Source organism: Tupaia chinensis, unplaced genomic scaffold (assembly GCF_000334495.1).
Source record: "Tupaia chinensis unplaced genomic scaffold, TupChi_1.0 Scaffold000170_1, whole genome shotgun sequence".
NCBI classification, from domain to species: Eukaryota; Metazoa; Chordata; class Mammalia; order Scandentia; family Tupaiidae; genus Tupaia; species Tupaia belangeri.
The window spans coordinates 1,588,243-1,599,598 of NW_006159645.1; the positions used below are offsets into that span (position 1 = coordinate 1,588,243).

Sequence of the window (11,356 nt, forward strand, 5' to 3'; positions counted from 1 at the left end):
GGGAACCCCGCTTCCGCCACTGATCCAGGACCCTGGGCTTGCTTTCAGTGGCCGAGAGGATAGTCTGGAGACACCATGGCTGCTGGATTTGGCCAGAGACCTGACGGAGGCTGGGACGAAGCACCTCTGGTACAGAGGGGAAGGGTTCCATGTCCCGGCACTGTCCTGAGAACGACAAAGGATCTGCCGGCTGGGGCTGTGTCCTTGTAAGTCTTATTTAGACTTCAGGGTTCTTCCCTCAGCCCCGAGGGACACGTGGAGATGGCTGAGAGGCAGAAATGTCCGCTCTCTTCACTTGGGTAGGCGTTGACATTAGTGAGTCCGTGTGCAAACGTCATTGAGCTGAACACACACTTAAGAATAATGTTCTTCTGGGGCATGAGGTGATGTAGCAGTAATGCAACTGGGCCCCTACAGGAAGGGTCCTTGGTTCACTCCCTGGGACCGCCCTCAGCACGGCAGGTGCACGTGCCTATGAGGTAGGTCAGCTGAGACTCAGGGTGGACCCCGGCATGAAGACTCTGTTGGAAGTGTGTATCTCTCTGACTTTCCCTCATGGAAAAAGTAAATAAATAAACTTTAAAATAAATACATTTTAAAAAAATAAGAATAGTGTACTCCTTTATGCCTCTTATGTATCAATATAAAGGCATTTCAGTTTTTTGTTTTAGTCACCAGGAGGCACGTAAGTTTGCCAGAGAGAGAGAGAGCATCTCCCAACGGGCATAGTCATGCCTCAGTTTCTTCTCCATGTCTCCATCCTGTCAGAATTTTGGACATGCACGCACATACGCCTGGCGTATTTTTCAAGTAACCAGGACCAGGGTTCGAACCATGGGCCATGTAGGATCTAGCTCTCTGCCCAGTGCTTAACCTCTGCACTAACTCTTTTTTAAAATTTCTCTTTTCTATGTGGCACCTTAAACACATCGGCGGTTGGCAGCAGGGGAGAAAGCGACAGGGGGGTACAGACCCAACAGAGTCTTCTGGCAGTGACCCACCCCAGCCTCAGGAATGTGCAGGGGAGACCCCTGACACCCCTATATAGCCCAGAACTTGCCCATGTGGCTTCAGCATTGCAGAGCATCACACCTCCACTGTGCCAAGTTTAAAAAGAATAAAGATCACACGGGCAGGTCCCCCCTACCTTGTGGGAGCCGAGCGTCCCTCCCCCTTGGCTCCTCCCCTGCAAACCTAGGGTTGCTTGGAGCAACTGGGGACCCTGGAGAGGGCAGGTCTAGGAGGTGCTGTTACCTCAGGTTGGTCAGGCTGGGGTGGTTCCTCAGAGCCTCTGCGAAGGCCTTGGCTCCTTCATCCCCGATGCGGTTGCCCCACATCCTGAGGGCAGAGGCAGGACGGTGAAAGGCTGCTGCAGAACCCAGGCTCCTCCTTGTCTGCCAGTGGCCACGGCTGACTGCATGCTCAGCAGCGGTGGCTGTCCTGGGGCCCTGGGCTGTGGCCTGGGGGCTCATTCCTCACCCTGACCCCTCAGTGAGGGGTTCTGATTTCACAGCCAAAGGGAAGGGAGGAATAAAGAGCAGCAACCTCAGAGCCCACTGGTCAGCAAGAGCATTCACAGAGCTCAGTCCCATCCGGGTGCTTCTGCTGCCCCAGAAGGAAACCACCCACAGGGCACCTGCAGCCAGTGAAGGTCCACAGCAGCAGAGAGGAAGGGGAAGGCCGGAGAGGGCAGGGCTCCCAGATCTGCTCCGCTCCAGGCAGGGGTCAGACACTCCGGAAGGCAGTCTCCCAGGAAGCAAGGATCAGCGAGCGCATGGGGAAATCACTCCTACTGAAGTGAAGGAGGATGCTACTGAGCCAGACCCTATGGGTGGCTGCAACACGGGTGGAGAGCCAGGACGATGAAGCTGTATCCCTCCCCCATCCCTGCCCAGCTGAGCAGCAGAGAGGATCTGGCTAGAACAGTCTGCGGGACCAGGTGCCGGGCTCCTTGCTGGCACTGCCACCTAAGAGCTATGCTACCTTGGGCAAGCGAGGTGATTTCTTTTTTTTTTTCTTTTTTTTTTTTGCTATAGGGTGTGTGCGCTCTCCAGACAGACAGAGAGAGACAGAGAGATAGAAAGTGAGAAATCACCCTCCAGGGGGGATGGTCACGCCACAATCCCTTCTCCTCTATTCTCCTCTCAGGATCTTGGGCACGCACGCACACGTGCCCGGAATGAGTTTTAAGCCACCGGGTCCAGGACGCGAACTGTGGTCAACTACATGGGAGTCCAGCGATATAGCCATTACGCTAACTGCTGGTCCCAGCGAGGTGATTTCTTAGACCTCAGTCTCCTCATCTGTAAAATGGGGATAATAAAAGCATCCTCGTGGGATGCTGTGAGGATTCAGTGAGTTGACAGATTCAAGGCACTGTGTCCAGTGCTCAGCCTAAAACAGTGCCAGCTGGTCCTCGTGGAAAGAGAGCAAGGCTGGCTGCCAGGCCGCTCCCAGCAGAACCCCAGCTGCCTCACGCCACACTGCACCAGGCAAGCTGCCTGCCCACGTCCTGCCAGGGTGGCTTCCCAAAGCCCCAGAACAGGAGAGTTCAGTGTTTTAGTATAAAATGGAATGATACCACTTTTATTTTATTTATTTATTTATTTATTTATTTATTTATTTATTTTGCTGTGAGGTACATGCACTCACGGGAGGCAGGAAGAAAGAGAGAGAGAAAGCATTCCCCCAGAGGGGAGGACCATGCCACAATCCTTTCTCCTCCATTCAGGACACAGATGCTTGGCATGATTTTCAAGCCACCCGGGTCTGGGACTTGAACTGCACAGTGGAGCATGTGGGATCCAGCTGGCTTACCCTCCATGCCACCTGCTGGCCCATTATCAGATTTTTGATAAAGGAGAAAACTATTCATGACATGAGATTCAATGACAAGGGAAGGCTAAAACTCTGCCCAGATAGTCTGACCACTGCTGAACTAAAAGAAAATGCACAGGGACCAGCAGATGGTGTAATGGTTACGCTGCTGGACTCCCACATGGCTGACTCCGGTTAAGTCTTGATGTGTGTGTGCCCAAAACACCAAAAGGAGAATGGAAGAGAAGGGACTGCGGTGTGGCCATCTCCCCTGTGGGGTAATTCCCGGTTTTCTGTCTCTCTGTCTCTGTCTCTCCAGCGAGCACATGCATGCTATAGCAAGAATCTCTCTCTAAAAAAAAGACAATGTACAGAAAGGGGAAGAGTTTGCTTAACTGACCTCAAGCTGTAACAGTAACTATTCCTGAGGAGATCGTTTTTATTAGTTTCCATCATTGAAATGATCTGTGTTCCTTTTATAATCCGCTAAAAAATGGTACTGATCTAAGAAGCTTTGTAAAGCCTCCAGAATCAAAACCATGATGAGGGAACCAGCAGTTTGTGTAATGGCTATGTCGCTGGACTCCCACGTAGTCGACCGCGGTTCGCGTCCTGGACCCAGTGGCTTAAAACTCATGCCGGACGCGTGTGCGTGCGTGCCCAAGATCCCGAGAGGAGAATGGAGGAGAAGGGATTGCGGCGTGACCGTCCCCCTAGGGGGTGATTTCTCACTTTCTGTTTCTCTGTCTCTCTCTGTCTGTCTGGTGAGCGCATGCACCCTATCTGGGGGACCCATGCCCCCTAAAACAAAAACCTCCCCAAAAAAAAAAAAAAAACATGATGAGATATTACCTCCTACCCATTAGGGTGGTTACTGTTGAAAAAAACAAAACAAAACAAAACAAAACAAACAGAAAATAGCAAGTGTTGGCAGGGGTATGGAGACTGGAATCTAGCGCACTGTTGGTGGGGATGTAAAATGGTACAGCTGCTGTGGAAAGCAATATGGCAGTTCCTCAAAAAATTAAAATGGATTACTGTCTGATCCAGCGATTCTACTTCCGGGTATATATCCCAAAGATCTCAAAGCAGGGCCTCAATGAGATATCTGTAAACTCATATTCAGAGCAGAATTTTCATAACGGCTAAAACACAGAGGCAACCCACGTGCTCTCTGCTGAATGGATAAGGAAACTGTGGTATATGCACACGGAGGGGTATTACTCAGGGTTAAGAAGGAAGGAGACTCTGGGGCCAGCAGTTGGCATAATGGCTACGTCGTTGGACTCCCATGCAGTTGACCACGGTTCGAATCCCAGACCCGGCGGCTTAAACTCACGCCGGGCGCGTGTACACCCAAGCTCCTGAGAGGAGAATGGAGGAGAAGGGGTTGCAACGTGACCATCCCCCCTGGGGGGTGATTTCTCGCTTTCTATCTCTCTGTCTCTCTCTCTCTCTTTCTGGCCAGCGCATGCACCCTATAGCAAAAACCTCTTCAAAACAAAACCAAAAAAAATAATAAAAAAAAAAAAAAAGAAGGAAAGAGATTCTGATACGCCACACCAAGGATGGGCTTTGAGGACATTACGCTAAGTGAAATAGGCCATCACAGAAAGGCAAACGCTGTCTGATCCTGCTTAGGATAGTCAAGTTCACTAAGCCAGAAAGCAGAATGGTGGCTGGGACGGAGGGAGGGAGATGGAGCTGCTGTTTGGTGGGCACAGAGTTGAGTTCTGTGAGATGCAGGGTCTTGGGGGTGGGTGGTGGCGATGGCTGTCTAAGGATATGAACGTTCTTAGTAACACTGAGCTGTACTGAAATGGCCGAGGTGGCAAATGATCATTATGTGGGATTCACAACTAAAAAATGGAAAGAAATGGCCTTGGGAGGATGCACCTTATTTTTAAAGCGAAGCACGTCTGCCCATAAAACTACCACCGAGGGCTCGCAGGCCCCTCCATCGGCCAGAGGTGGCGATGATACTGATTTGGGTGAGACGTAAAGTCTGTGCAACTGACGTGGCCAGGCCTGGAGCTTCCCGCAACGTGCCCACGCTGAAGCCGCCAGGATATCAGGGGTGGAAGCTCGTTGCTGTCTCCCCTGCAGATGGACACAGAGGTGGGGTGCAGAAAGACCAGCAGGAGCCATGTACCCAGAGCCCATGTGTGTGCCCTCACGTCTACTCACCCAACCTCGAAGATGGATTTGCTGTTCTTCACAGCCAGGGCCAGACACTTCCCCCCTTCGCTTGTTATGCTGTTCTTCCCCAGTCTGCAGAGAGAGCCAGGCAGCCAGCCGGGCAGCCAGCCGGGCAGTCAGTCGGCCGCTGGACGGGCACTCCCACACCGGCCGCCCTCTGCCCCCTCTGGGAAGGGAGGTCTTCCTCCGGAGAGCCACACAGCAGTGCCCTGCGCCTCCTCTCAGGACGACCTGAAGCCCTGAGACCCAGTCAGGAAGCCGGGCCTCTTGGGAAAGAGTGGCCAATGTCTGGGGGAGCTAAGAATACCCTGCAGCCCAAACAGGGCCGCAGTCTCTGCAGCAGCCTAGGGACCTGAGACTTCCCTGGGGCTCTCTAAGTGACCACGGGAGTCACCCTCTTCCATCAGCAGCAGGCCTGGGTGCTCCTGCTGACTGCAGATGGCCGAGTTGTGTGTCCCGCCGGGGCAGGAGTAGGCATTATGTCACCTTGAGAAGGCCATTTCCATGACGGGCACAGGATCAAGCTCTTGCTTGCAACCAGACAGAAAACTCGCTTGGGGGTGAAAAGACCTGCTTCTCTAGCCCTTCAGAAAGGGTGAGGGTTTTGACTTTTCTTCCACTCAGAAGTTAATGAAGTCAAAATGCCAATGACAGATGGCCCTGCCTTGCTGAGGTTGTTATCCCTCCCCAGGTCAAGGTCACCTCCACAGACAGGTCTCCTCTTACTTGTCAGTGTGGCCCTGAAGCAAGTGGAGGCTTTAGGTAAAAAGCTCTTTATGGTGCCATTTATTCTTTGAATGACAAGAGGGGTAACTCAGAGGAGCAAGGAGAAGTGTGGAAGACCTCCGTGCCCAGTCCCACTTACTTAAGGTGTGTGAGGCCTTTGCACTCATCCAGGAGTTTGGCGATGTACCTGGCTCCGACGTCAGTGATCTGGTTGCTGTATAAGCTTTGAGAGAAAGCACAGCCATGAGACGCTATGACTCCGTTTTAACAGCCTCCTCTATTTCTTTAAGCAGGTGTGTTTTGTCTACTGACTTCTGAGGGCCAGGTTGAAAGAACATGTAAGAAAACAGGGAAGGACTCTGGGGTCCCACAGCCTGGGTTCAAAACCAGCTCTACAACTCTCCCCAGCTTTCTGATCTGGAGCTAGCTAGCTAGCTAGCTAGCTATTTATTTATTTATTTATTTATTTATTTAGGAGAAGTGTTTGCTATAGGGCACGTGCGCTCGTCAGAAAGACAGAGAGAGACAGAGAAACAGAAAGCGAGAAATCACCCCACCAGGGGGGATGGCCACGCCGCAATCCCTTCTCCTCCATTCTTCTCTCGGGATCTTGGGCATGCACGCACACGCACCCGGTGTGAGTTTAAGCCATTGGGTCCGGGACTCGAACTGCGGTCGGCTACACGGGAGTTCAGCGACATAGCCATTACACTAACTGCTGGTCCCCTAGTTACTTATCTTCATGTACCTGTTGCTCCCCCCACACCATGGGGGTCCTATGGCATAACTTGAAGTCCTGGAACACAACTGCTCCATAAATGTAAGGTGATGGGTATTTGTTCAATTAAGACTACAATCAGCAGGGCAGCAGGTAGTGTGGTGGTTAAGGTCTTGGACTCCCACATGGCTGACTGCAGTTCAAATCCCAGACCGGGTGGCTTGTTTTCTCACTCCCCACCCCCCTGTCTCTCTCTCTCGTGAGCATGCATGCCCTATAGCAAAACTTAAAAATAATTAAAATTTTCAAAAATGATTTTTACAAAGATTACTATTCGCATCTTGACAGAACAAAAGCTTCTCACTGAGGTTGTGAGGGTCCCGGGCTGCACAGAGCTGCACAGACCTCCAGAGCTGAGGGGCAGCCTGGGACCACTTCCTTCAACATGCCCATTTTACAACCGAGACCCAAAGAAGCGGGACAGCTGCCCCTGCCCAGAGTGAGCGGCGCCTGCAGGGCTGGGTGGACTGGTCACAGTCCTTTATCTCAAAGCAGAAGTCCAAGTGCTCGGCACACCTCAAGTGCTTCAGAACTCCTCCGGCAACGGGTGGGGAGTTCTGTGTGGACTTTTCTTATTCAGATACCTGAATATATGAACATCGAAGCATTTGTGCTGCAGAAATATGAAGGCATGTAGGTGGAGGACTGCCCGAGACCCTGCTGGCCATGCCACTGCCATGTGGAGACCCTGGATCCTACTCACGTCATGCTCAGAGTCCCGGATGAGGGATTGTGGCTCACAGTCGTAGGCTGCGGCATACACAGTAGTTGAACGCTTGCAAGCATGTCCCCATATGTTCTTGGCATCCTCTGACCACTCTTCACAAAGCTACTTGCTTATGTTAAGATCCCAGTTCTAGGGAACCAGCAGTTAGCATAATGGCTATGTCGCTGGACTCCCACGTAGTCGACCGCGGTTCGCATCCCGGACCCGGTGGCTTAAAACTCACGCTGGGCGCGTGTGCGTGCGTGCCCAAGATCCCGAGAGGAGAATGGAGGAGAAGGGATTGCGGCATGACCATCCCCCTTGGGGGGTGATTTCTCGCTTTCTGTCTCTATGTCTCTCTCTGTCTGTCTGGCGAGTGCACGCGCCATATAGCAAAAACCTCCCTAAATAAAAAGAAAAAAAAAAAAATCCCAGTTCTACAGGTGAGGAGGCCGAGGAGCTGAGATCTCTCGACTTGCTCTAATAGAGAGTTGCTGGCCGAGCTGAGATGAGAACCCAGGACTTCTGACTCCCTGGCCAGTGCTCTTCCCGCCCTGGGCACCCGTTTCATCTTCCAGCAGCCCACGCGAATGGCAATTTCCTGCCACGCTGGTGATATCGGTGGTCTTGGAAAGACATACCCCAGAAACGTCAGGATTCGGTATTTGCTCAGCTCTTCGTACAGCACCTTCACCCCCTTGTCTGTGATCTGGTTCACGCTGAGCCTGAAACAGAAGAGAGAAAAAAAAAAAAAAGTCCCTATCGGGCAGCTCAGGAAGAATCATTGACCCCACAAAGGTGCAGACCCTGGAGTCGTCCCAGTTACCAACGTCCCCTGTAGGTACAGCCGAAGCAACCAACCGCTCCTGAAAACCTGGCCACCTTGGGGCCAACCAGCTCTAACATCCTACCTTTGCTAATCTTCTTAAAAAGTTTGTTTCTTGGGACCAGCAGTTAGCATAATGGCTATGTCGCTGGACTCCCATGTAGCTGACCGCGGTTCGAGTCCCGGACCCAGTGGCTTAAAACTCACGCCAGGCGCATGTGCGTGTGTGCCCAAGATCCCGAGAGGAGAATGGAGGAGAAGGGATTGCGATATGGCCATCCCCTTATGGGGAGGGGGTGATTTCTTGCTTTCTGTCTCTCTGTCTCTCTCTGTCTTTCTGGCAAGCGCATGCACCCTATAGCACACACACACACACACACACACACACACACACACACACACACAAAGTTTGTTTCTTCTGGTTCAACCCGTGCCTCGTCTCTCCCCGGAGCGGGAGGAGGGCTTTGACATCCAGAGGGAACCGCCGCCATAGTTCCCAGCTTGAAGTCATCAGGACTTCTCTCAAACTTGTGTGCTGAGGAGACTCCAATGTTGGCCTCAGCACCTAGGCTGAGCTCAGCAGATTGGCCCATGGAAACTTATGCGTTGAGACAAAGGAGGGGATCTGTCAGAAAGCAGCTCTTGTTACCCCAGGCTAGGCAGCCAGGAAGAGGACAGGTGGTGGCAATCCTGCAATCGGAAAAGCAGACTGAAAGATGACAAGGGAGCTGAAGATGGGTGGTGGAGAGAGGTATGACATTCCAGCCCCTCAGTCTCGAAATGAGTAAGAACCAACAACAGCTTAATAGACAGAAGACCCAGGATCAGAATTCCCGGATGAAGATTGTTCTTAAGAAAAGAGAAAGGGGACCAGCAGTTAGCGTAATGGCTATGTTGCTGGACTCCCATGTAGTCAACTGTGGTTCACGTCCAGGACCCGGTGGCTTAAAACTCACGCCGGGTGCGTGTGCGTGCGTGCCCAAGATCCCAAGAGGAGAACGGAAGAGAAGGGATTGCGGCGTGACCATCTCCCCTGGGGGGGAGGAGATTTCTCGATTTCTGTCTCTCTGTTTCTCTCTGTCTGGTGAGTGCATGCGCCCTATAGCAAATACCTCTCCAAAAAAGGAAATAAAAAGAAAAGAGAAAGAGCACATAGTTACAATTCATCTGCAGCCTCACAGCAGGCCACGAGACATGGGGGCAGAGCAAAAACCTGTCAAATAATCAACATTGGAACTCGGGCTTGTCCAGTCCCAGTTTACTATTTTAATCTCAAGCTAATCAGAACTATGCGAGGGCCAAATTCAGTGAGCCACCGTCACCAAGCATTCTCCCCAAACCACCGTGCCACTGGGTCCTTGTTTCATTTAACCCTTCAGATAGGGAAATAATGACATTTCAACTTAAAAACCTTACTTCGAGTACAGGTATGAAGACTGAGTCCTAATGTTTAAATTTACGTTTACTGAGAGTTGTCAACGGGCCTGAAACAGACTTCACTTTCTCTCGTGTCTGTGCTCTGCGATGTCATGGTCACATCAGCGCAACGTAGAATAGCCTAACTGTACTTGATAGTAAGTGTTCTCAACTGAGTGGCTTTTCTGTGACTCTGCTTTAGTTTAGATTTGGAGAATGGTAAAAGAATCAGCCTTTTCCATTCCTTGTGGGAAAAAAGAATAGTAATTTAAGATGATCACTCATGGATCACATTTACTGGTTGAAAATGAGTGAATCAGATATGCAGCTAGCTAAGACAAGGATTGGGAATAATTGAACATTTAAGTTTAATGGCCTAGAAACACCCAAACCAGTAATACTAAACCAACAATCTGAAGCACTACCCAAAGAAAATGTGAATTTCTTTTAATGAATAGTATCCTTTTAGTAAACTGTACAGTGGTCAATGTGGAAACGGCACTTGAAGCCAGTCTACCCCAGTGGCCCCCGTGTTTGCTAACGACTGCACCAAAACCCTGTTTTGTAGTGTTTGGTAGTCAGTCACTCGGCAGCTTTCGAAATAATGCTTGTATCACAGTATTGCACAAGCTGGTTTGACAGTAATCTGGCTTCCCTGTCATCTCTGCAAAACTTGTTTAAGGTGGGGAGTTGTATAATGTGAAAGTTTTAAGTACCTAGGGAAAAACGAGCTGTGTACATAACATGTAATAAACTTATAGCACGTTAAAAAAAAAAAGTTTGTTTCCTCCATGAAAAGAAAGAGGGAGAAAGAGGGAGGTAGAAAGGGGGTGAGGGGAGACACCCTCAACAGGATCCTCCTGCTGGATCCAGCCCCAGGCTCAGGCAGCTGGGGTCCCAGGCAGCCATGCGCCGGGCAGAGACCTCGGGACATGTACCCGAACCTCCTCATGTGACTTCAGCTTCCCACAGTGCATGACCCCTGACCCCTGCGCTGACCTAACACCCACATCTGTGGGTGGCCTAAAGGTCAGCCAACCTTGCACGGTTCTCACTGTGTGTGCGGGCATGGGGTGAGCAGGGTGAGGGCTGCAGTTAGTGGTTACTGTGATGAGAAGTCCCCTCACCTTGTGGGTGAAGCCAGGGGTGTCACAGGTCCTGTAAATGCCAACAGCGTCCCCACTCAGAAACACTCAGGCTACCCCCAGCGTGCCACTGAGAAGAGGGGGGAGCTGCTGTCAAGGGCCCCTGCTCACGTGGTGCGGCTGGGGGAGGAAAGCTTGAGACAGCAGCAGAGGAGCCACCAGAGGCATGCCTGGAGCCACCAAGGGCATGGCTGGACGGCAGACCCAGCGATGGCCAGGCCCCGAGGGAGGACCGGGAGGAGCGCCGTCAGGATTGGGCTATTCCAGGACAAGGGCCAGCTACACCTGGAACTTCTCTGGGAAAACTTTATACTAGCAGGACATTTCTGACATGGCTAAAATCGAAATGGGTTTAATTACCAGGTAGTCCTTTGAACAACCCATCCCGACCCTCCCAGATCTCTGCCCCATCCCTCAGGTGGGGCTGAGTGACAGAGTAAGGCTTTGGGGTGAGTGAGGCCCAGGGACTGGGTGAGGTCACAGACCAGGGTTGGCAAACGTTCTCTGGAAAGTGCCAGAGAGTAAACACTTTGGCATCACAGGCCACGAGTCGGTGTGGCTGTGATCCAATAAAACTTTATATTTACACATTCCAGCCATGGGCCACGTTTGGCCCAGTAGCTGACCTCTGTAATAAGAAAAAGGATGAACATGGAAAAACTTGATTTTTTTTTTTTTGAGAGGTTTTTGCTATAGGGTGCGTGTGCTCGCCAGAGAGACAAAGAGAGACAGAGAGACAGAAA

The 11,356-nt window shown here is 51.3% G+C and overlaps 1 protein-coding gene and 1 pseudogene across 3 annotated transcripts in view; one reads left to right on the top strand and one right to left on the bottom strand.

Moving 5' to 3' along the window:
• Nucleotides 1–11,356, bottom strand: part of NOD1 (nucleotide binding oligomerization domain containing 1) — a 68,032-nt gene that overhangs the window by 14,758 nt on the left and 41,918 nt on the right. The window contains exons 6-10 of one of the 3 annotated variants that reach the window (XR_003549053.1): nt 7,868–7,951; nt 5,882–5,965; nt 5,005–5,088; nt 4,714–4,917; nt 1,255–1,338 (exon numbers count right to left, since the gene is read on the bottom strand). Coding sequence is in view for 2 of the 3 variants with exons in the window: in XM_027770935.1 (XP_027626736.1) it covers nt 1,255–1,338; nt 4,753–4,917; nt 5,005–5,088; nt 5,882–5,965; nt 7,868–7,951 (501 nt within the window). In the remaining variant the exon portion in view is untranslated. The remainder of the gene's footprint in view (nt 1–1,254; nt 1,339–4,713; nt 4,918–5,004; nt 5,089–5,881; nt 5,966–7,867; nt 7,952–11,356) is intronic. The other 2 variants (XM_027770935.1, XM_006146225.3) reach the window with 2 other exon arrangements.
• LOC102496508 (proline-rich nuclear receptor coactivator 2-like) lies at nt 8,787–9,485 on the top strand (annotated as a pseudogene).